Below are 25000 nucleotides of genomic sequence, written 5' to 3'. Positions count from 1 at the left end.
GTAGTCGGTTCCTGGAAAGAGAATGGTCTGAAGGTTTTTTGTAAAGGAGTGTTATTTTTTCTGGCAGCAGAACAGGCTTTAGTGAAGGCCTGAAGTAGAATTATGAGCTCTGAAGTAGAATTCAACAAGGTAGCTGCGTTTATCTCGGACAATGCCATGTACCTGAAGGAATTTCCTAATGGACTCCACAGAATGATGACGGATGAAATTCACCTCATCTGCAGCAGTTGCATTCTCTCCCCCGATACGTTTACCCGATAGGGACATCCTGTCCTCATCACTCAAAAAAGCATCCAGACACTGTCCAGGCAGACAGATATGCTGCAGGAATTGGTGGCAAGTATGTTCAGAATCCCAGACAAACGTCTCGGCAAAGAATGCATGCAAGTTCATGGAGCTTTTAACTTTGAAAGACCAACGGTTCTAGTCCATAAAGAATTGGAGAAAAGTAGTGTAGCAGAAGTGGTCTCAAAGACCCTTTCCAAGCTGAAAAAGGAAACTCCAGTTGGCTAACAAGCTGAAGGTTTACAGCGATGATCAGCAGCAGCCTCCACCCTTCAGACAGCCTGCAGCCTGCTTTTTTAAGAGCTGTATGCATTTTTCTTCCCAGTCGAGTTCCACTTATTTTTCATGAGCCGGCACTGCTTGAAATTCCTGCGTGGAAGGGAGAGATGACAGCGAACCCACTGCATACCTTAGATTTACAAAGGAATTCCAGTAGACTGCACAACTGTTTTAGGTTTTGGGCCTCTTTCAGCCCGGTATCTTTTATCTCACAAAATTGCCTGATATTCCTGTTAATTTAGTGGATGCAGTGTGATTGGTGTAAGGCCAGGTATTCACACCTCTGAGACAAAAGATGTCCACTGCTTCAAAGGATGGGTGCTATCCCTTAAGCAAAAGGAAGTCTAGGTGATCTCTAGGTATTAATCCAAGCATTCCAGCTGGAAGCTGGTGGTCTAAGAATGTATTGCTGATCTCCTTTGTTGTACATCCTTAGATCCATTAATCTCATTTAGTTCCTGGGCTTTCTGCTGTCTTAAACTGTCAATTTTCATTTGACAGTATATAGAAGGCGGAATGGGATACGGTGGATGTTCAAATAAGATAATTTTGCTGTGATCTTACCTGGGGACACCCTTGGGGTTGACTTGATTCTGATGTCTGTATATGCTGAGTGCTGGTCTTTAGTGTGTTTTAATTCAGAATTACTTTACCATTGCCACTTTTATTTTTAATGCTTTTGTGATCTGTTTTTGTGCTTGCTTGCTTGTGCCATCATTTTAAATAAGAATATTTTCACAGTTGACTCAGCTATGTAAAGCAATCGATTTGAATTATGATTTGGTCCCCTTGGCTGGTCATGTCCAGCCATGGAATTATGACCATAAGGATGTCACCGAGTGGTAGAGATTTAACCCATGTACATTAGCTCATTTAGTAAATGGTTACTGATTGATCCATGCTGATTGATCTTGTTCTCTTTTCTTGAAGGATTCCAGACTATCATGAGAACAAAGTAAGCAGGAGCCCCTGGAAGCAAACGGAAAATGAGGATTCAAAATGAAAATTACTGTTTAGGACTAAAATACTTATATAAGTAGAAAGTTTTATTAACCAGATTTGAAGAATGCATAAAAAATAACTTATAAACAAGAACACAAGGCACATATTTTACCAAGATAACATTTGTTTTGACATTGAAAATAATAAAATAGGAGCATTTAATTACAATAAATGAAAAACTTCCTAGTTTTAGCAGATCAGAACCTAGAAAGTCCTGCACTGAAACCTTTGTAGGAAAGAATTGCAGGAATAAGTGTGGAATTACTTAAGACCAAATGGCAAGGGAAGTGAGAGCAGTAAGGCTGAGCAGATGGGAAACCTTTTATGAACCAATTTGCCTGTATGTTCGACCTCAGGTATGTTTCAATCAGCTTGAGCTCTGAAAAGCTTCTCTCTGCTCCTGCTGCTGTGTCTGGGAGAGAGGCTGTAATCCGAAGGCCTACAGGTTGAGTTCCCGGGAACCTCATTAAATGAAGCACAGGAGGAACCGCCAGGAAAACGATGCGTTTTAATGCCGATTACGTATAATCGCTGATCAGTCTCTTGTAGTGCACGTTCGCTTTCAGGTTTTTGTTTGGCGGACCAGCGCCTGTTTTTAGCCAGGCGACCCGCCTGGCGTGGGTACGATTGCGGGGAAACGTGAATCGGTTGACTTCCAGTAAAAACACGTCAAGCAGTCCACGCGTCTATCTCGGAAATGTCTGCCGTTCGCGATTTGCGTGGACCTAACAGGCTCGACGCAAAATGATGACATTCCCGTGCATGTTGTGCATTCTTACAGTGAGTTACTTTGTCTGAGCTTATCCCGCTCCTCCTTTCTGCTTCAGAAAAGTGCTCAATTACGATTGGTCAGTTTTTTGACCGGGCGTCCTTTAGGATAATGAACAAGGGGGAATTTGTTCGCACGTGTTTGAATGTGATGATTAAAAATGTTGTCGCACGTTGAGGGGGGGGGGGGCCCTGGCCACCTCTGGGCCCTAGGCAGTCGCCTGTTTTGCCTACACCCATGGCTGGCTCTGGTAGGGAACGGTATGGAACATTGTTTATAAATGAACAAGTAATAGGTTTATTCCATGCTGGAAAAAAAGAAGAAAGAGAACACAACGTTTCGGCCGTGGAGCCTTCTTCAGGTGTGAAGAAGGCTCCACTTCACACCTCTTCACACCTGAAGAAGGCTCCACGGCCGAAACGTTGTGTTCTCTTTCTTCTTTTTTTCAGCATGGAATAAACCTATTACTTGTTCCTTTGCAGCCTACGCATGCTGACGCAGCTACCCACCTGAACTACATTGTTTATAAATGCATGTCTCACAAATGTGTAATTTACTGTAATATACTTTTTTGACATGTATGCTATATTTGGTAATGATTACATTTCAAAACGTTTTTATTTCATTCGTCATTGGATAATTTCTTTCCCCATATATGAAGGGGGGACATCTCTTTCTCCATCTTATGGACTGAGGTGGCTGCTGCTTCATTCTCTTGCTCTCTCTCCCCCCTCAGTGATCCATCTGCACACACACCTGTTAACCATTAAAGGGCAATAAACCCTGGTGAGCCTGCAGTTCTGCTCCCCTGTCCCTCCTCACTCACAGGCACAGCTAGGGCACATAAGGTGGGGGGGTGTTCATGCAATGGCTAAGAAAGAGCCGCTTCCGATTTCAATGAAATTCAGGATATGTAAAGAGTTGTGGAACAGTACAGAATAACAGAACAGAAGAGTTGTGTTCTGGCCCTCCCATGTTGGAAATCTTGAGGTGTAAAATATTGGAAATAATCATGGAGACAAAGGAAAGGGTGCATATGTGATCGAAATCCTTCACCAAAGAAAACGTAACTCGTTATCCGTGTTAAGTCATCGGTTTAAGTAGTGGGCAGTGGATCCATATGCATGCACTAGTCCTCACAAACGGGCACGAAATAAAATTGGCTCTGGTTATACTTGTTTCAGCATGTGCAGTCATCCTCAAGGAATTGTTGTGTAATGCTCCTATGTGGAGCAGTGGTGTGGCCTGAGCTGTCCCAGTGTGTCCTGCCTTTGCCGCTGTGTGCTTTATTTAGCTGTTGTCCTGAATCCTGTTATGCTGTGCAGGCTTTCCTGTGCCTGTCTCTGGCTGATTATCATAGTGACTCCTGTGAAAGCACGATTCTCCTGCCAAAAGTGATGCCGGGGCTGCTGGTGCTGTGATATTGAGCACTTGCAATATCGAAGTGATGCTGGGGGTTGTGTTCTTGCCCTTCCGTGTTGTAAATCTTGAGATGTTATTCATTCCATACTGAGCACCAGAAGAAACATCACTCTTTATCCCTGTTAAGTCATTGTTTTACATGGTCATAGTCCTAGTCTAGTTGACTGAAATGTCTGTTAGACGTAGTCACATTTTAGTCACCCTTTTAATGTAGTTTAATTGTTTAATTAAGTTGTACCTTTAAGTATAAAGGTTTTAGTTTTAATTTATATGTAGTCTTTGCAGTATTAAGGAATTAGAGTTTAGTCTTTTTTTTAATTTACAATTAAGACTGTCCTAATTTGATTGCCTTTAAATCTATAGAATTGTGTGGCGACTTTTCACTTACCAAACTAAGCAAGGGACAAGTGCATAGAACAGATAAGAGACCTTATCTATTAATCTAAGAAAATTTAAGAGCCATGAACTAGTTTACATTAAGACTTTGAGAAAAAGCATTAAACAAATCTTTTTAAAATGGAATTTGAATTTGATTTTATTTCACTGTACCGAGTTGGAATAGTGGAGTGTTTTCGTTGGTCTTCCGAAGTACAGTAGAAGGACCACAAACTGCTTTCACCCTACAGTCTTCTGCAAAAATAACAGGTTTTCTATTTAACTTGACTAGCTCTAATGTGAAAATGGATGTTCACATTAGAACATCATAATGCAGATTTGTGAGGGTGCTGTTGGTCCAGATGGTGTTTTAAAATGTTTTTTTTTTTCATCTCGTAATGTAGCCGTGTCCTGTTCTTTTGTCTTCAGGAACAGTTTTACAATTGCTTTTTTTGGTTTGCTTGTAGGGTATGAAGGTACTGCTAGACTCAAGATTTTTTTTCTTTTAGTTGAAAGCATGGAATATAACAAGAAAATATTTTTGGAGTCTTCATGACTTTTCTTTGTCATAGTGCTCTGCTTTTTTAATCTAATTTGTGATATGGGGTGTAGAAAAGACCATCTGGAAATTAAGGACCGTTACACAAAAGAAGAGGGAAAGAACACACCCCAGTTCTAGCCCCGAGACAATGTGCAGTCCACCTACAGTCGCAGTCCTGGGATTATACCCATTACAGCCAGCCTGCTATTAGCCAGACAGTAGGTAAATGCTTAAATGGTAAACCTCATCTGATGAAATACATTTTTGCATGAGTTTTAGTCAAACAAGTTATTTTGTCTCATTTTAATTGTCAAAAATGCAAAGCAATTTAATTTGTCATCGTCAGTGTGGATTATAGCTCATGTGTATCGTTATCGTTAACTAAAATGAAAACCGTTATTGAGCGTTTTTGTCATAAATATCATCAACAAAATCAACATTGCTCTATATGCATGTGTGTTTGCAGAAAAATACAGGAAGGTTTCAACATTCTTGGATTCAGTCATTCACAAGCGAAGATTAGCCAGACAGAGTTGGGCCGTGACATGAAAAATTCATTTTGGGGGACTGGGCCGTATGGCAAATTCCAAATCTTGTGCACTGACATTTCTGTCTTCGCGCTAATGAGCGAGCACCCATCTGTCCATAGTCACCCAAGTCTTCTCATCCGACGGCCATGAAATAAGCAAGAGGATTTCTTGCTGTGCGATGCCCTGGGGTGTGCAGACAGGACAGGTACAGCAAGCTTGGCTTTATCGTGGGACTCGCCACATGACTTCATTAAGTAACATCACTTGGTCCGCCTTCGAGATGGATTTTCTTCCAGGACAAGCCCGTTTCATCTGCATTGAAGACTTTTTTTTTCCAGCCTGTATCTTCTTCCCATTTGTGAGCTTCTCGGGAAACTTTTGTGCAGCCATATGACCACCCAGTGCCCTCTCCCCCTGTCAACTTACAAGTTCAAGGACCTTGAGGATCATTTATTTTGTCTTTTATTTGTGACAAATGTGAAACAACACTTATTGCTACATATGTTCAATACTATTTGTTTCCATATTTAACACCTTGTAGAAAAACAAAATAAGAGGTTATACGTTATTGTAGTTATTTGCAAATGTGTAGTTATTTGCAAATGGCAACTTTTGCAAAGGGCTTTAAACCTGTAAACCTCAAGAATGTTAACTCTACTGTAAGTGCTGTGATATTTTGGATATTGATTAAATGTTTTCACTGTTTTGGTTACTTGAAATTCATGACTGACTGTGATGCCCAGGCTGGCTAACTTGTTCTGTGCTCCTGTAATCCTTAAAGAGAACTGCATATGTATTATGCAGCGTCAAATCCTGACAAATTCAGCAGACTGTTATCTGACTTTTTCAATTAAAATATCTTTTTCCTGTTTGTTTTGCACAGCATAGTAAGTACCAAAATTATTTAATCTCTTTTGATCTTTAAAGTGCGAAGGGGGATACGTTCTTTAATTGACAGTCTTTGCACAGATGACCTTTGGGAGTTCTGTATTGTAATGCTCTCTAATCATCACTACTGTGCCTGAAATGGCCAATACAGGTCACAGCGCAAGTGAAAATTAGTCACACTTATTTCTGTAGCATTACTTAAAACCTTTTTTGAGACATGTTTGCACGTTTGAAGATGTGCTTCCAAAGGCAGTGTATTTGAGAAGCAGACATTCAGTAGTAAATGAGTGGAAACTGAGACTTCGGTGCAGGTATTCAATATTTTATTGAGTGGCAGTAAGGCCTCAAATGACCAGTTCATTGTGAATGAGGGTTGGATTGACTGTTTTTGAGAGATGGTCTTACCATGCCTCAAAACGTATACATTTTCTTATTTCATGGACTATATTGCAATTAAATAGTAAATTCAGTCCAATATTTATTCGGTTTCTTGAGAGAGCATCTTTGGCATACCTTTTGTTCATGAGTTCCTGGTGACCTGGCTAGACTTGATTTGAGCTTGTGTTCCTTAGCTGCTTACATTGATTCTGATAATAGGTAATATTAACCACTTTATTAAAAATGTTGTACAGAACTTTCTAAATATTGACCAGGAGCATGATGTGGTATTTAATGATTAATTTATGAATTGTCCTTTTACATCCAAATGATTTATTTGTACATTACTGGATAACCTGGAACCCATTCCTAATTATGCATATGTAACTGGTGCCCTGTTCTTGTGTAATAGGTCTTTGTTGTGAGATCTGTGAAAATAGTGTTTGGATTAAGACATCAAAAAGGATATAGCAGAAAGTATTAGTTCCAAGCCTGTAGCCTATAGTACATGAACTATTTAAGCCTCTGTGATGCGTCCAGGGAAATGTACCATGCTGTTTTGTTTTTTTATTGTCTGCATAACTGCAAAGTAGTAATAGATTTTTTTTTACATCGTTCATTTTTTTTCTAATTTGTTTTAAGAAAAAGAAAACAATACTAGGCCATGTCCTCATGAAAACGTGTGCAGATTTTTTCAGATTTGTTCACTCAGTCTAACATTTTTATCAAAGCTAGTAGACATGTTGGTGGAGTTGTCTCCTGAAGAAATAAACAGTAAAACGGGTTTGTTTGTTTTGGATATTCCGTGCTTGTCTGCGGTTACTGAGTAAGATGTATAAAAGAAATGTGAAGGTTTAGACTTGATGACCCTGAATTCTAGAGCCTTACCAGGCCTGTACTGTGTATAGTTTCCAAGATGATTCAAGATCATTAAGAGTACATCCAGTTCAGGTGGAAACTGACCCTGAGTGCCTTTGGGGGTGGGGTTTAATAGGTTAATATTTCTCTAGTCCATGGATTTCAGGTTTCCTTGACCCTGACTAGGAATTAGCAGCTTTCTGAGTCTCATGTTTCAGTGCTGCACAATCTACTTTTCACCTTTTAGGGAATCATGAGTTCTTACTGAAAACCGTAGTAATTGAATTTTTTTTCTACAGGTGGATTGTAGATATGGAAGGAGCCCCCGGTACACTCTATGAAGGAGAAAAATTTCAGCTGCTTTTCAAATTCAGTAGTCGATATCCCTTTGATTCACCTCAGGTAGGACTTACATTTTAAAACAAATGTTTTTAGAATGTTTTCTTAAAGTATTATCTGGCAAGAGAGGTCAAGTCACATTAGGATTAGAAAGTGACTTAAGTATCATTAGTGGTTAGTAAGGCACTATTGTTTTTAAATGTTGAGCAATATAAAATGCATACATTTGTAATTTTATGTTTAAGGTATCAGAAAGTTGTCATTGGTACTTAATAAGGAAACGGCAGCATTGCTGGCTCTGTGTGGATTATTGTGTCTCCTGAGCACGCTGAGGCGGCTGCAGTGATATTGTCAGTGATGATGGTTCAGTAATTGCCATCCCTGGGGAAACTGATTCTTGGGGTTTAGTGCCTATTCATCAGTTACTGCTCACATTATTCAAGCAGTGCTTCTGATGGGTTAATCGTGATCTGCACCCATAGGTGTTGATAAGAAATTTTGCTCTTAGACAACATCATATAAACCTAATAATCAAACCTGAATTAATTAAATTAATTAATTAAACCACAGGGTGAAAAGGTTAGCATAAAGATATCCTGATGCATACTTGAATTCCAAGCACTGTTTCAGAGCAAGAAGAAACATTACTAATCAGCAAAATCAAATTTCTTCTTTCAGTGTAATTCATTATTTTTAAAGAACACAAATTCGTAAGAACTTTTGTTTTTTTCTGTTGCATTTTATGGGGGGGGAAAAAAGAACATCTTGCCAGAATGTGTGCAGGATTGAAGTATCAGTGAATATAATGCATGTGTTTATGTGCCTATGCAGAAGTTTAGAAACAGCAGTGGTATACCGAGGGGCTGGGGTTGAGCATGGCTTTGTTCTAAAGTCTTCTCTGCAGTCTCTCAGCCTCTGATTTTGTTGCATCCCTGAGCAGTGAACTTCCACCTCCAAAACCCTTTGACAGATGTTGATAAGGAGGTTGTCTTATCGGTGTCAAGGCCGCACCTCGTTGGAAGTATAACGCAGGAGAGGGAACGAGTGCTGTCTGATAACGCCAGCTTTGGCTTGGAGTTAATTGACATTTTTAGGAAGCCAAAATCTTTCCTCAGTCTGTCTGGGTTGTCTTGCTAATGACCCCATAGCAATGCGGAAACTTCACTTTACCCAAAGCCAGATGGAGACGATTTGAAAGTAAGGCTGGTGTCAATAATTGAACTGGGCAGGCCTATAACATTTTCTTTTCCTTTTAAAGTATATTTGAGCCTTTCAGTGAGTGACCCTTTATAAGCCTTTAAAGGATTTGCAACCATCCCCCTTCCCTACACACACACACAAAAAATCTTTAAAATATAAAAATATTCTCAGTTTCCTCCTGTTTATATCCTATTTTGTTTGTGCCGTGTTGGCATTTAATTAGCTTTTAGAATTCACAAAACAGTCAAAATTGCATTTCGTGCAAAAAGACATGTATATTCCCACCCTTACATAGAAAAAGTAGTTCTGACTGTGTGAGCAGAATGCATATGACATGTCTGCCCTCTGTATGATGGATAAACTTATCTGCGTCTTAAAGGAAACATTGTTAGAAGTTTTATTCTATGAATTATTACAGATCTGGTTTCTTGCTTTACAGGTAGTATGTAAAAGAGCTCTCCCCAATCCAAAGGGCTTGCTTCAGAAGTGAAGAGTACTCAGAGGATCACTTACTGATTTCTGCTCATGCCTGCTTATTTTTGTTTTGCATTGCTATTGAATAACGTAAAACTATATAAAACACAGAAATACGCATCTACTTCTCTGGGCACGCAGGTGGAAATATGGGGTTTTTTATCCCAGGTAGGGCACTGCAGATGTACCCTTTTACTGAAGGTGCTTGACTCTATCAAGCTCTGCTAAATAAATTAAGTTTTTAATATCTAAAGTAATTAATATCTAAAGCTTTCTTACAACTACTTGCTATTTGCTGTCTCCATATCCTATTACTTGCTCTCTCTCTTCCTTTTTAAATTATCTTTGCGTTCCTAAAGCATGGGAAACATGCAAATGAAAAAGTGAAATCTGTCTTGAAAATCTTTAGAGGATGAAATGTCATCCTCCCAGTTTTACTTTTGTTTCCTTGTTACTAAGCAAGGGTGGACCTTGTTCTGTTAAACAAAGTATAACTATGAATTGTATATCATACCATCAGAAAACATCTCAAGCCGTTGGCAGAGTGGACCAAAAATATGATGAAAATGTTGCAGTGCCTGTCTGAGCTGTTTGCAAAAGTACAAGGATACAATTTTTTTTTCATGGCGGTTGTAATTTCTTCTAGAACTTTAGCACTTTAACTTGCAACGTCAGTTCATCCCGCATTTACTTGTAGGACAGCTTGTTACTTTCTCTCTCTAAGTTGGGCTCCCCAGTTTCAGGACCTGTTTAGCCAAGAGTCTACTGTTTCATCTTAACTCTCCAATTAACTGATAATCAGGACTTTTTGAGTTATATTCAGTGGTAGATGAAAGGCACAATGGCACTGCTGGGGCCCTGGGTTCAATTCCTGGGGTGCCATCTGCATGGAGTTTGGTCCAGTTTTCTCCCACAGTCAGAAGACATACTGGTAGGTTAATTGGCTTCTGGGAAAACCCACCCTGAAGGGAGTGTGTGCTTGTCTGTGCCCCGTGATGGACTGGCGACTGTCAGTGTACCCTGCCTTGTGCCTGTTGCTTTTCAGTATTAGATTAAGCTTTTAGAAAATGGAGAGATGGAGTTACATCTAGTTTTGGAACCTCCTTTGTAATTTCCTGGTAAAATTTAAGCAGAAAACCAGCTTCAAAGACTCATCACCGTCTCTCATAAGAAGTTCTTATTTTTTCCCACTTATATAAGGCATTTTCATTTTCTGTCCTGTGGAAAAAAAAAATTTTTGTAATTACCTTTAAAGAAGAATTAATTTTCTCAAGCTGCCATGCAGAGCGGTTTTCCTCAAACGCCTGATGTCTCTTGTGTCCTCCTTGGGGTTTAAGTGTCAGCTGAAATGACAGGCGTGGGTATTCTTTCATTTCAGCATAAAACCAGCACTGCAGCTGTAGTGCAGTTTCTTGCCCTTGCTTCCCTTTTGGGGACATCAACTATATGGACTATTTGAGGTGCGGATTAGTATTTCTGACCGGCGATGTAAATGATCTTGGCTTGCAGCTCCGTGGAAAATGAAATAGTATCCATGTGCACAGTACCTGGTGCAAAAAAGCAATAGAGCACATTTCCAGGTGGGTACGTAGTGAAGAATATAAGGTTGTAATCATCCTGAGCAATTCCAAAATAAGAAATAAGAAGTAGGACTCTGAGAATATTGTGTGTGCTATTCAAGCGCCAACTTGACAGCAAAGAAGCTGCTGGCTTTGAAAAGGAATCGTTTTCAGCCTGTTATTCACATGCTGTTACCGATGACCTATATCGGTTATCTAGATGCGCCAGTCCTTTTGTCGTGGCGACTCCCGTACAGTCCAGGACTGTACTGGAGAGCGTAAGAATAGCCCAGCTGTGCTCCTCTGACCCACCCACCATGACAGTCATCTTTTTAGCAAGCTGCAGGTCCCAGAATGGTGCGTCTCTCACCGGGCCTGGGGCTCTTGCGGCATGTCGGAATACCGAGTCCTGACTGCATCATCCCCATCCCGTCCCTGCTGGCACTCGACTGTGCCACCCTTGCCCACCATTGCTTAGCGGTTGGCTGATGACATAACTTAGACTCATGCTTGTGCTATCCAGGCCTGTGCTTTGGAATCTTGCAACTGAGACGGGTACGAGAAAACATGATGTGCTTCTCTAGAATTCTGAAATGGGAAAGCAAGGGTAGAAATGGAAAGTAATAGGAAATGCATTCTGAGACCAAAAGTAGAAGTTGTACCAAAAAATGTTTGGGGTGGGGGGGAACTACATAACCATGCTTATGAAGCTTGCTTGAGGGGGACTTTTCAATGAATACCTAGGTGCGCTTCTTGAAACAAGTCGGCTATCGACAACCAAAAGAGGAAGTGGCGCTGAATAGTCTCCTCCTCTGATGTGTTAGACTTCGTTTGTTCTTACACAATCTGCACACGTTGATTGAGCTTCAGCAACATCAACACAAACCAGTGGTTGATAGACGTGAAAGTGGCCCGGGGGGCTACTGTATGTAGTTCGTTTCAGATTGAGCGGATCCAGCCATGCTATGTGTATAGGTTATAATTCAGCACCTCCTTTTGAAAACTGAGCGCTAGCCCCTTAACTGGTCTTACTGCTTTTTTTGTAAAGCAATTTGTCAATGTTTTTTTTTTTTCTTTCAACATCCTACCCGTTTTGTGGCATTTATGTCTGTTATGTTCCATTGCTTTCCTGCCTGATACAATCCTTGTTGGGGAAAAATTGAAAGCGGTATAGTGTGCGCAGAGCAAATCGGGAGGTGCAAGTTCCTGAAATAAAGCTTTAGATAAAAAAAAAGAAACTTGCATTCTCAATAACACACCAAATACATGGCTGGTGTCCTCCACATTAAAATATTTCTTTTGAGTTGTAGCGGTGGAAGTGAATTGTTTCTCCAGATAGTGGTAAGGTCTGTGTTCCTGTGCATGCTTTAGTGGACATCAAGATGATCCAGTATTGTCCAATAACAATAACCGTTTGTCTCTCTTATGGGTCACAGTGATCACGATGTAGTGCACAGCAGATGTCTTATTTTCTGAAATGGCTTTTCAAAGGCAGAAGATGCTCTTCATTACCTGAAGGATTATAGGAGTTTGGAAAAGGCTATCCAGCCAGGTTGTTGAGACCGATGCCCTGGCTTCTTTCAGGAAAGGGCTGGATGAGATCCTTGGATCAATTAACTACCAGTTATAAGCTAGATGGGACAAATGGCGTCCTCTCATTTGTTCCTCTGGCATAAGGTATTGGACGTATGTGTTGTTTTGGGTGGAAAGTGGATGAACAATGGGGGACTTAAGACGTGACCGCATTGCTTTGTTTTGTGTAACAGGTTTCAGCCATTGACCAGTGAAACCTGTCTGTCCTCCTTTTTGCTGCTAGAGATTTACCTAACATATTTAGTTTTTGTTCTCTGTTGCATCCCGGGTACTACTTGTTCCTAGGCAGCAGAAACAGAATATTTTGCACCTCCTCATAAAATTCATATCTTACTGCCCTTTGCCTTGTATAATTTGTTGCTTATTCAGTTATAGAACAGTACAGCTTGTTTTGATATTTTCAAAGAGATTTGTGGTTATGGCATTATAATTTTTTACTTAGGCTTAAAAAACATTTTTATGTTAAGGCAGTTGGGCTCTGGATCTGATCCATCATTCATCATGGTCATTGCACTATGAAGTGTTGAAATTATACTTCAAATTGTGGAGTTGTCTAAGTCGAGTAACTCTGTTAGTAAAGAAGATTATAGTACTACATGCCAGAAGCTCAGAAGGAGAGAATAGCATCGGGTGCATCCAATGTTAAAAAAGAATGAAGCATCTGGCTACTGATGCAGGAGCTAAATCTGGATTTTGAGACTTATTTTGTAACATCACAAATTGAATCGGAGAGCTTCATTCCTAGGCATTATACTCCGAGTAGTGTTTTTTTACACGTATAACCAGCAGCTGTATCACCCTGCAACTCACAACTGGGAGCCTACTGAAGCTCAGCAGGATTGAGCCTGGTCAGTACCTGGATCAGAGACCTCCTGGGAAAAACTAAGGCTGCTGTTGGAAGAGGTGTTTGTGGGGCCAGCAGGGGGCGCTCACTCTGCGGTCTATGTGGGTCCTAATGCCTCAGTAGTGACGGTGACACTATACTGTAAAAAAGGTGCCGTCCTTCGGATGAGATGTAAAACCGAGGTCCTGACTCTCTGTGGTCATTAAAATTCCCAGTGCGTTTCTCGAAAAGAGTAGGGGTGTAACCCTGGTGTCCTGGACAGATTTCCCATTGGCCCTTACCAGCCATGGCCTCCTCTAACAACCCCCATCTCCGAACTGGCTTCATCACTCGGCTCTCCTCCCCACTGAAAGCTGGTGTGTGGGGAGAGTATTGGTGCACTTTGGGTGCCAGTGCATTATCCAGGTGGGGGCAATGCATTGGTGGTGAAGGGGAGTCCTTCATTACAGTCCATTTTCTGTAGAGCTCTTTGTGTGCAGTTTTCTTAAAGCTGCTATGTAGGTGTAAGGGTTATTATTATTTAATGATGGTAGTAAGATGTCTGCTAAACAAATTAACAGTATACTGTGTTTATCCAGGATGATTTACAGTGAATGCCAAGGTTTACATTAAGTGAAGTTACTTTAGTATTAATAGACAAGATATTACAATTATAATCAAATTAAATTCTTTAAACTACAATAAGGCAAACTGAATAATATTGAAAGTGCAATGTAAGTGCTGCTCCAAAATAGAATAAAAAGGTAAAAACTAAATTTTGAGGTATCTATGTGAAGAAATGGATATAAAGTGGTTTGAGTTACAGAAGAATGTAGCAGAGAACATAGAGGTCTTGGTTGTAGCCTGAACTGCTGAGTTCTGAGGAAGTGCGTGCCTAAATGTGGCAAAGGATTGAAATAAGTAATACTTTTTACTTTCTAACTTAAAAATCCAATACTAAGTTTGTCCCTTTTATTGTCAGCCCTGCACAGTTTCATGCGTTTATTTGTGTGTGATTTTGTAATATTCATACCCCAGTTCCACGGGTAGATTATACAGCATTCCTGTCCTGTCTTGTTCTCGGTCATATAACTGTGCTCGGATACAGACATTAATATATTTTCCAAAGGTAGATGCCACATGACCAGACAAGTTGATGTCTTGATTGGTGTCCTGTCTAATTCTCAATGCACATGGAATCTTATCAGAATGAACTTCTTTTAGTAAAAGTAATGCACTTGGGGACTCTATGCTTAACAGGAAGTGGGCATACTATAATTGCTAAATAAATTGTCACATGACAACTGTCCATATCAAACATTGGATACAAATCAGTTCCAGGGAATTAGTCATTGTTTTAGTCCACAGCTGTGGAGCCTTCTTCTCTTTTCAGTGTGAAATAAACCTATTACTTGTTCCTTTGCAGCCTATGCATGCTGATGCAGCTACCCACCTGAACTTGTTTTTAATATTCTGGAATGTGCTTAAATCATAATCATAACAATCGTTTTTGCTATAACAATTAATTTAAAAAAAATGAAGAGTAGTTTGTTAATATTGCTTAAGATTCAAAGGCACTACAGGTGATACAGTGGTAAAACGATGTTGGAATTATAGTACTAAACATGCATGCTTCAATTTGACACGTTCCATGTGTAGATTATGTGAAGTTAAGGTTTTGTTTGGTTTTGCACCCTTTAAGATTCAAAACTGTGCAATTGTAGACTTCTCTGTTAGGTGTATAATACCCCTCAAAATCTGTGAATCCTTGTCCTGCTGCCAGGCAAGTATTCCGTTCTCTTCTCCTAATCCCTTGGCTTTATGTAGCCAGGAGTATTAAGATGCTTAGTACACACCTTATTTTCAGTTTTTTAGGCTAAAAATGTAATGAATCCAGCCGAGTGCTATACAAGTTCATCTTTCAATTGTACATCATGATCGTACAATACCCTGTGTGATGTTGAATTTTGTTTTTCAGGTAATGTTCACTGGCGAAAATATACCTGTTCATCCTCACGTTTACAGCAATGGACACATCTGTCTATCCATTTTAACAGAAGATTGGTCTCCAGCTCTCTCAGTACAATCAGTCTGTCTTAGCATTATCAGCATGCTTTCCAGTTGTAAAGAAAAGGTAAGAGACTTAACAACTCAGTAACCCCTTTAAGTTCTTCTTTTCCTACATGCATTTACAATCTTTAACATTCAAGCCTTGTACTTTGTATTTGTAAGAACCTGCTGGATGGTTGGTGACATTTTCTAAAAGGCTTTCTTTTTTTTGTAAATCTGAGACAGTAGCAGGCAAACACCAGGGGAGGGAGGTGTTTTTTGGACAACAATGATTATAATGGTCAGCTCTATCAAATCTAAATGGTTTAGGTATTTTAAGTGTCACTGTAAATGTATCGACCAGTTTTGAAAATGTAGGTGCAGAAGCAGTTCATGTCCTGACTGTGTCCTGTCTGCTGCTGACAAGCCAAATTAATAGCTGATGGCTTTAGTGTAGCTGTGAGTGCAGAGCTGCACGTGCATTATTCAGGATATATGAGATCAGACAAGTGTGAATGCCTTTATCATGGTACCAAACTATTTCAAAATCATTCGAAAGGATGGTCTTCCTAAGGATGGTCTTCAAAAGTTCCACTACATTTCCAGACTGATGTTTGTTATTATCAGAAAAGAAGAACTTTTCCTTTATGTGAAGTGTTTTAAGGAGATCCCGAGCTGTGAAAATCTGTTCCATTATTATGAAAACCTTTTCTGTCTTCTTGGAACATCAAGCACACAGAAAGGTTTAGTCCTATAGTTGAGCAGCATGGAGAAGTGTGCCCTCTGGTGATCACAGAGCGCAAATCATGTGTCTTAAAATAAGAGTGAAAATCAACCAGTTGTAAGCTCTGGAAAAGTGCTTTTTTCGTATAAATTAAAAAAGATGTATAGTGTTCTAAAGCACATTAGTTTTTTCTAATAGAATATGAAAAATAAAATGAAGTAAACTTCCATTATAAACTACCTACATGAGTGAAGTGCATTCTCTGTTTCTTCATAAAAAAATTTGTTGCTGGTGCTGATCTAATTTTAGTTGTCTAGATTTACCATTCTTCTAGCTTATTAATGATTAATATTTTTCATTTTTACTTTCTCCCAACAGAGGCGGCCTCCCGATAACTCATTTTATGTAAGAACGTGTAATAAGAATCCAAAGAAAACAAAATGGTGGTATCATGGTGAGTTCTTCCATAACATTTTGCATAGGAGAACTGAGAATGTCAACACCACTATGTTCCTTTAGCCCATTTGGTAGTTAGTAGCTAATTTGTCAGGGGATCTTATCCATTAATTTCTTGAAAGAAGCCAGGGTAACGGCTTCAACATCCTACCTGTGTGTCTTGTTCCATCCTCCTTCAACCTTTTACGTAAAGTGACCCCTGTTCTCAATTTTAATCCACTACCACATAGATTCTATTTGTTGTGTTCTCGGTTTCATATGTTGGTGTTCTTGGAACAGGAACTAAAATGCACTGCGGACACAACACCTTTTGGGTTACTTATTTTCAGGCTCATATTTGTTGTCCTCCAGAAAACTCACTGATTTTTAGAACCTAGATCTCACTTGGGTTTATGCTTGTAAATTTTCCTACTGGAACATGTTGGAAAAGTGGCAGTGAGATTAGGAAGCGATGCCACTTTTCTTTTTGCATTTTTATGTCATTACCGTTAACACGTATGTATTTTTACTTCTTTTAACAGATGATACATGCTAATGTTCAACTTTATAATATTCCTAGAAGAAAGAAGTCCTACTGAGTACATAAGCACTTTGATCATTCAGTCTTTGAACTTTAACTTGTTGACTGGAACAATGGACACCATGCGCTGAAGACTTCCACTGACTGCATTTCTACAAGTGGGCAGTTGGATGCATGTTGATAGCTGGTTTTAAAAATAAAAGAAAGGAATGCACCCAACATGGATTCATTTGGTATGATGTAGATATGCAGAAATTAAGGAAATTTTTGTAGTGACATTATTTCCTATTTTAAATTTTTTATGTTCTCTTCCTTTTTTGAAGCTTTTTTCAGGTCCTTATGTATTGTGCAATAACAAGGATTAATGCATGTTGGGGCCTTCAAAGACAGATTAAACCCAAATCACATATTTCAGCTGTGGGACCTCAGCGTCTTAACCCCAAGGAAAATGTGCTTCATCTTTTATACTTACATAATATGCACTGTGGAAAAAAGACAGTTTAGTGTTACATTTAACATCTAGTTCTAGTTAAACTACTCACTACATTTTCTATTCAGGTAATAGGTGTTATTTTATTATATTCTCGACACAGATGAATCGTGAAAAATAATACTTCTTAACTGGTTTTATAGATAACAAAATCCAAATACTGTCCCCTATTACAAGTGACTCGTTTGACCGTTTTCTAAAGTTAAAATGCTGACAGGATAGGATACCACAGCTAAGAATGAGGAACTTTGCTTTATTGTATACTAAGATACTTTTGTGTAATTCTTTACACACTGTTCACTAGAGATCTGTCGGCCCTACTTTTTCAGAGCAGGTCAGCACCACCCTTCGTTGTTTTGAATGTGTGAAAAATTATTTTGTGTTTCATTTTTATTTGTTTATATTCTGTTGTAAGATTGTCGTGCTTTAATCTTCTTAAAATGTATCCGTTTTGAAAAGCTTTTTTTGTAACTTATTTTTCTTTGCTAGTCAACATCACTCTGAATTTTAATTATGGAAAATCAGTTTAGAACAAATACATTTTGAAGGATGCTAAATGTTTTGAAAAATATGTGTGGATGTCTTATTTATCTCACATGAGCTCCTCTCTGCTAGAGATTTGAAGGTGGTTAGGGATGTCTGTGAGCAATACTAAAATATATGCTCTTTGCCCCCAGGTTATAAGACTAGAGTGAATTGACTCATCTAGTCATCTTTATCTGGCTCAGGTACTTTTTCCACTTAAGAACATTAAACATACCACTTGCACCAAGAAGACTGTTAACATTGCTAAAAATACTTCACATGTCCAAGGAACCTCTTGTAAATTTCTCTTTTTGATGTTAAATAATGAAAAACGCCTAATTCTGCAATGGATGCAAGGTAGAAGACATTTTCTTTAATGAAAAAATACATTTGAAACTGTAAATAGATTTTTCTTCTGTTGATACTCTGGATTATTTGAAGTTGTGGATGAGTACAACATTTGCAGTCCATAATAGAACGTTTTTTTAGGCTGCTTGTTGTGTTGACTATTGAAAATACCTTTTGCCATCTGCACTTTTTGCTAAACTTGGCTTGTATAGTCAAATGTGCTGAAAAGGCTAAAACGTTAATGGCCACAGGAATAGGTAAAAATTTTTAGACCTGTGGCACTGCTCTTTCTCAGTAGCATCAGAGTGGGTAGCACCTGTGTTGGTATCTTGAAGTTTAACTCCATATCTGTGTCATACTACAGTAGGTGTGCAAATGCTACCACAACATGAATTAACGCTGCTCGTGAAGAAACCACTCCTCACCGCTGCCTCACACCTCTTCCAAAAGGTCTTTGTAAAGGGAACTTGTCAGTGGGCTCTCATGTGCTTTCATTTTTGGCCCTTTTGTTGATGATTTCCGACGGTGATGGTGATTTCCGACCACTGTTAAAATGATTTGATCTACAATTCTCCTGAAACAAAATAGGCATCAAATCATTTCAGTTGGTGTAAACTGCGGAGAGAAGGAATCCCATAAAATGGAAAGGATTTCAAAACATTTTGGCAGTAAGAGTTTGGCATTCAAGCTGACCTCCCTATTGGATTTTTGTAAAAGATTTGTCCCAAGCAGGTTTATATTTTGCTGCAACCTGCAAATTATCAAGCTGTGGTTTCATGGAAAAAAACATTTTCCTAAACTACTTGCACTCTACCTGTTCTATACATGGGCCCTGCTTCTAGGTGTTTTTATAATGCTAAAGTGAAGTTACTTTTGTAAGCATTGCTGCCCACTGATACTATTGAGAAGCATAAGTACACCAAAGTCAAAATAGGGTCCTGAAAGAATGTAAGAATGAGGGCAAATTCTATAAGTGCTGGGAAGAATGTTCTGATTTTTTTTTTAGATAAGTTAAATTGTTTGGAAAGAAATAACAGGTGTAAGAAGGGGTTGGGGGGGAATTCAAGGTTTAAAAAGTTCTCATGTTTTTTTTTGCTGGGAGGGAGGGGATGTTTTTCTTTAGTTGTTGCAAAAAGCCTGGCTTTTGGTTTTGTTCAATAAATTAAGATGAGGGTAATGTAAAATCAAAAACTCTTGTAGTAATGTAAAGCTACATGTGAGCTGTGCCTGTCAATAATAAAGCACTGCTTCACTGCTCTGTAAAGCAGTGACACCTTACTCTGCTGGCAGGCATTGTGTGAGCTGACTTTTCTTTGTAGGATCGAACAGGATTATTCTTGGATGTGGGAATGAGCAGACAACCAAGCAGGTTAAAGATGTCCTGCACTCCACTTTATTTACACCACTTAACATTTGTAAGGTTTACCGACTTTGTAAATTCAATCTGAATGTAATTGGTGTGATCCCTTGCCTGTCTATTCTTTGTACTACATTTGAGATGCTTCCTTTTACTAGAAACTTTCAAATCAAGGCTAGACATTGGCAAAGGAGTTTCATTTATATTAAAATCCACATTTGGAAAGGTGCGTGTGTTAATTGAGTGGGTGGGTATCAGTATTATATCTTCTCCTTTGTATGTTGTGATGTCAGAAACAAAAAGGTGTAGGTTTGTTAATGTCCCTTTCCATGCATTACAATGTCTGTTTGCAAGACAATATCACCTTTAATGGTGAGAATGAAGTTCAGTACTTTATTCATAATGCAATTCAAAGCTTAACCTGATGTATCTTATTTCCTAAAAATATTGTGTTTTCAATATACAGTTGTATGCAAATGTTTGGGCACCTGGTCAAATTACATGTTTTGTTGATTTTGAAGTGAAAAGAAGTTAACAAAACCTCTGCAGCGAACCATCTTAAACTTGACATATTTCTGCAAATCTTCATGTACAACTACTATTTGCTGAATTTAACAGATTGGGGAAAAAAAAGGTAAATGTGGCATGCGCAAAAGTTTGAGCACCCTTTCAGTCAGTACTTAGTAACACCCCCTGTGGCAGAAATCACAGCCTCCAAACATTTCTTGTAGCCAGTCGTCAGTCTTTCTATTCTTGCTTTAGGAATTTTTTTCCCCACTCTTCCTTGCAGAATGCTTCTAGTTCAGAAATATTCTTAGGTCATCTTGCATGCACTGCATGTTTGAGATCTACCCACGGATTTTCAATAATATTCAAGTTTGGGGACTGTGAAGGCCATTCCAAAACCTTAATCTTTTGGGTTTTTTTTTCTCCAAACGAACCTTTGGTGATTGTAGCCAGAGTTAAATTTTTACTTCAGCAGACCACAGCCCTGGCTCCAAAACGCCTCTGGCTTATCTAAGTGTTGCATTGCACACTTCATACGTTGACTTTTTTGTGATGAGATTGCAGGTAAGGTTTCCTTCTGGTGACTCTTCCATGCAGATCATGTTTGTGCAAGCAACGCTGAACAGTGGACCGGTGAACCACTACTCCCCACCCAGCTAAACCTTCCTGCAGGTCCTTTGCAGTGATATGGGGGTTTTGCTTTGCATTCCTGAGCTGTCTATGAGCAGTTCTATCAGAGACTTTTCTTGGTTTTCCAGATCTTGTCTTGACTTCCCCTTAAATTCCATTTCTTAGTGACATTTTGGACAGTGGAAATTGCAAGCAGGAAGCGTTTAGATGTTTCTTTATAGCCTTCCCCTGCTTTGGAAGGGTCAATTATCTTTATTTTCTGATCCTCAGCCAGCTGCTTAGAGTAAGCACAACACCCTGAGAGGTTTGAAGACTTCGAATTTATTAAACTCTTTAATTTTCATCACCTGACATAGATTAAGGCCAAATGAGTCAATTACTTTTTGAGACCTTACAAAAAAATGACACTTGTGGATCAACTGGAAGGGGTCCAAACTTTTGCAAATGTCACATTTACTGTTTTATTTTCTTCAATCTGTTAAATTCAGAAAATAGTAACCATGTTGAAATTTGCAGAAGTATGTCAAGTTTACGTTTATTTGCTGCAGAGGTTGTGTTAACTTCTTTTCACTTAGAAAATCAATAAAATATGCAATTTGGCCAGGGGTGTCCAAACTTTTGCATACAACTGTATATACTGTACTGATTTCTGTTTGGCTTGGTTTATGGGTGGCTCCGCATTCATATCCTGAACTGCATGTGTTGTAGATCTGTAACTTCTAGATCATTTCTAGTTCTACACTAAACTGCATGTGTTCTAGATCTCTGCATTGTGCTCCAAGGATTCCTAGGGGCTTCACTAGAACATCGAGTCAAACTGCTCCTTGGATATTGAAAGGTAACCACGTTCTGTGGGGTTTTGGAATTCTGAATTCTGATCCCATTTTGATAGAGTGATCATCATTGTAGGTAAATAACATCAGGGAAATGTTACAAACTGAAGAGGCCACTCTGTAGCATTATTTCCTTTTAGATCACACAGTTCCCCTTCAATACATTTTAAACTACTTAATGGAAACTAAAGCTTCAGTTCTTACGATTTTGGGAATCAGCTCAACACAGTCATCGCACCATATACAGTATGTTCATGATGCATATATGTGGTGATACTGTATAAATGATGAATGTGAATAGAGAACATATCCTAACAATACTTGAATTCTTGCCCTTAAAATATTGAGAGCACTAGGCTCACTTTAAGTTATCTATTGAACTACAATTTGTGACAGAACAGAGTACTTGAGTACAGTCAGTGGTGACTGGTGGTCTGTAGACGTTTGCTGTTGTTTGAGGTTTCATGAATGTTAGTGTTTATTGAGAAAAGGTGCTGTATAATGAAAGAGGGAAGGAGTTAGTTATGAATTTAAAGAGGCCATAATTTTTCAGTTGCAGAACAATAATCTGCTGTTCTCTGTGAAAACAGGACTTATGAGTTGCTTTTGAATGAAGGTTATGTAAAGGAATCAACCCTTGTTTATTATGCAACAATTTTTATATGCTTTATGTAACAATAGAAAAAACATTTATTATATCCAAGAATTGGTTTAATATTTTTAATATGCATTTGTAGGTTCGTTTTCAATTTGTTTTTGGCTGTTAATCTTATGTATTAAAATTTAAAGCAGGTGTCGTATTGATATAGTTTTCATATTGTTTTTAGTTGAATCTTAAGAGAACAATACGTGGTGGTGGTGATTATGCTTTCTAGACCAGGAAGCTGGAATGTGTATCTTTTAAGAACAAAACTTGTGCTGGAAGTGAAGATACAAAAATGCTTTCCATCATACTGCTCAAAAAGGAGTTTACCATAAGGACAGATGCTTCGCAATCACCACTGCGCACCTACTCAGGTTAGGTTAGAGATCTCCTCCAGGGTAGGGACTCTGATTATACAGGGGTGTAGAAGGGTGAAAGTTGATTTAAAACTTTGACAGAAACAGATCACACACAACTTTACTGAAAGGCTTTTTTTACCCTCACAGTTATGCCAAGCCTTGTTGAACTATTTCAGACCCTATTTTTGTGCAACAACACGGTGCATATGCCCACTTCCTAACTCAGGTATTTGTTGTTCTGTGTTCACTCGTTAGTTGTAATTAAATCATAAGGTGACGTAATTTTCTGTCTGATTTGCTGTGCAAGGGATCGGCTAGTTTTACTGTACTTTCACTAGTTGTTTCAGACTTCAAATTCTCATGTTTGTTTCAGAACATGAGGTGTTAGAAGTGAAGGGAGAGCCTTTAGTTCACTCGTTTGGGTCCTAGTAGATTAGATCTAAAAAAAAATGGATCAGTTTCTGAGAGCATCCCAATCAGTCGGCTTTAACTACAAGAGTAGGGAGCTGGTTTCAGATTCCCAGAGTCATCTGTAAAAAGCCATGTTTTCCTGTTTTCTGTCTTGAATACTCTAGTTGCATCCCCGAACGCTTGCGTTACTGCAGATCTTGTAGAGGTCCCCTGACTTAACCTGCTCAGTGCTTCTCATGATGTTGAATCAAGTCTCCACATGACTAAAAGATGCAGTTTCCCTAAGCCAGTCACATGTAATATGACATTTCCTTCAAGCCAGAAATTATTCTGTTTTCCTGGGTTCTTTTTTGCCCTGTGTGTGCGGTGATATCTTGGAATCCAATGTCCAAAACCTTTTTTTTATATACTAAGCTTTTTTAAAATATTTTTAAAAAAACATCTAGTGAACTTAAAGCAAGAACAATAATGTACATCAGGTGGAGAAGGCCAGGTTCAAGATCTTCCAAAAGGAAAATAGTTCTATCCTGTCCATGCACCTGGCATGCCCTGAAGTAATCTGTTATATATATATAGCCAGCAGCCATATCACCCTGCAACTCACAACTGGCACCCCACTGGAGCTCAGCAGGTGTGAGCCTTGTCAGTACCTGGATGGGAGACCTCCTGGGAAAAACTAAGGCTGCTGCTGGAAGAGGTGTTAGTGGAGCCAGTAGGGGGCGCTCACCCTGCGGTCCATGTGGATCCTAATTCCCCAGTATGATGGGGACACTATACTGTAAACAGGCGCCGTCCTTTGGATGAGACGTAAAACCGAGGTCCTGACTCTCTGTAGTCATTAAAAATCCCAGTGCATTTCTCGAAAAGAGTAGGGGTGTAACCCTGGTGTCCCACAATCTTGACCAATCTTGAATCAAAATCTAATGTGCAGAAGATTTTATAGCTATTCCTTTTGCAGCTTTTATTAAATACTTATTCTTGCCCTTGTTTTATTCCTAGTAAAATCCCTTGATTCCCCTCTCAAGTGGCAATCATTCATTCCAATACTATTGAAGGAATAGAATATTATGAATAAAATACAAGAGCTGCATGTGGCAGTGATTGTAATCAAATGAATAGTGCATTAGCCTGGGTTGGAACGGTGAACTTTTCTTTAGTGTTAACCCCTGGCCTCTGGTGGAGGCCTGCAGTGGTCATTGATTTGATAATTGGCTTATTACACTTACTGAGAGGTATTCATCCTAATTATAGAGAGCTCAGAAAAATGTTTTTTAAATCTTTTCGCATCTACCAGTAGATTCCAGGCTTTCAACTGGGAATTCTGTATAATGTATTGCTAAAGAGCTTATCCTTCAATGTTAATGTAATTATTAAATTCAAATTATCTTCAAATATAAGGGGATATAACACATTTTACTGACTGCCAGTAGTTAAAAGCATTCTGAGCCACACTTCACCCTGTGCTAAGGAAGGAATCTTCAGTGCATATTGTGCAGCTGCTTTCATGAAATCATTTCACATGGCTACATTTTTAAGGGTCCCGTTTCCCCTGGATAGCAATTCATTAAATCTAAAAATTACTTAATAGGCCACCTGTAGACACTTTATTTCCTACTCAGCTTAATGCTGGCTAGTCTTAGGGAGATGGGTCTCGTTTAAGATGCCTGTCTCTTGCTACTTCTTGATCACCTAGTTAGATCAGCCTCTAGCCCTGCTAAAATATGACACAACCCCTCCCAATTCACCCACTCCACTTATCCCAAAGATATTTCCACATTCACTGCTGGTACTTGAATCCCTTGTGGTTTTCTTATTGATTCCTTGTTGGATCCC

At 39.0% G+C, this 25000-nt stretch overlaps 1 protein-coding gene across 1 annotated transcript in view; it reads left to right on the top strand.

The window, feature by feature from the left end:
* Nucleotides 1-19705, top strand: part of ube2wb (ubiquitin conjugating enzyme E2 Wb) — a 36256-nt gene extending 16551 nt beyond the window's left edge. Inside the window, exons 3-6 of the mRNA XM_015353711.2 lie at nucleotides 7627-7729; nucleotides 15294-15449; nucleotides 16467-16542; nucleotides 17066-19705. Coding sequence (XP_015209197.1) covers nucleotides 7627-7729; nucleotides 15294-15449; nucleotides 16467-16542; nucleotides 17066-17079 — 349 coding nt within the window. The 3' untranslated portion in view covers nucleotides 17080-19705. The remainder of the gene's footprint in view (nucleotides 1-7626; nucleotides 7730-15293; nucleotides 15450-16466; nucleotides 16543-17065) is intronic.
* The last annotated feature ends 5295 nt before the right edge of the window (nucleotides 19706-25000 follow it).

This window comes from Lepisosteus oculatus, chromosome 6, assembly GCF_040954835.1.
Source record: "Lepisosteus oculatus isolate fLepOcu1 chromosome 6, fLepOcu1.hap2, whole genome shotgun sequence".
NCBI classification, from domain to species: Eukaryota; Metazoa; Chordata; class Actinopteri; order Semionotiformes; family Lepisosteidae; genus Lepisosteus; species Lepisosteus oculatus.
The sequence above is the reverse complement of the archived record's forward strand: the minus strand, read 5'-3'. Positions and strand labels throughout refer to the sequence as shown.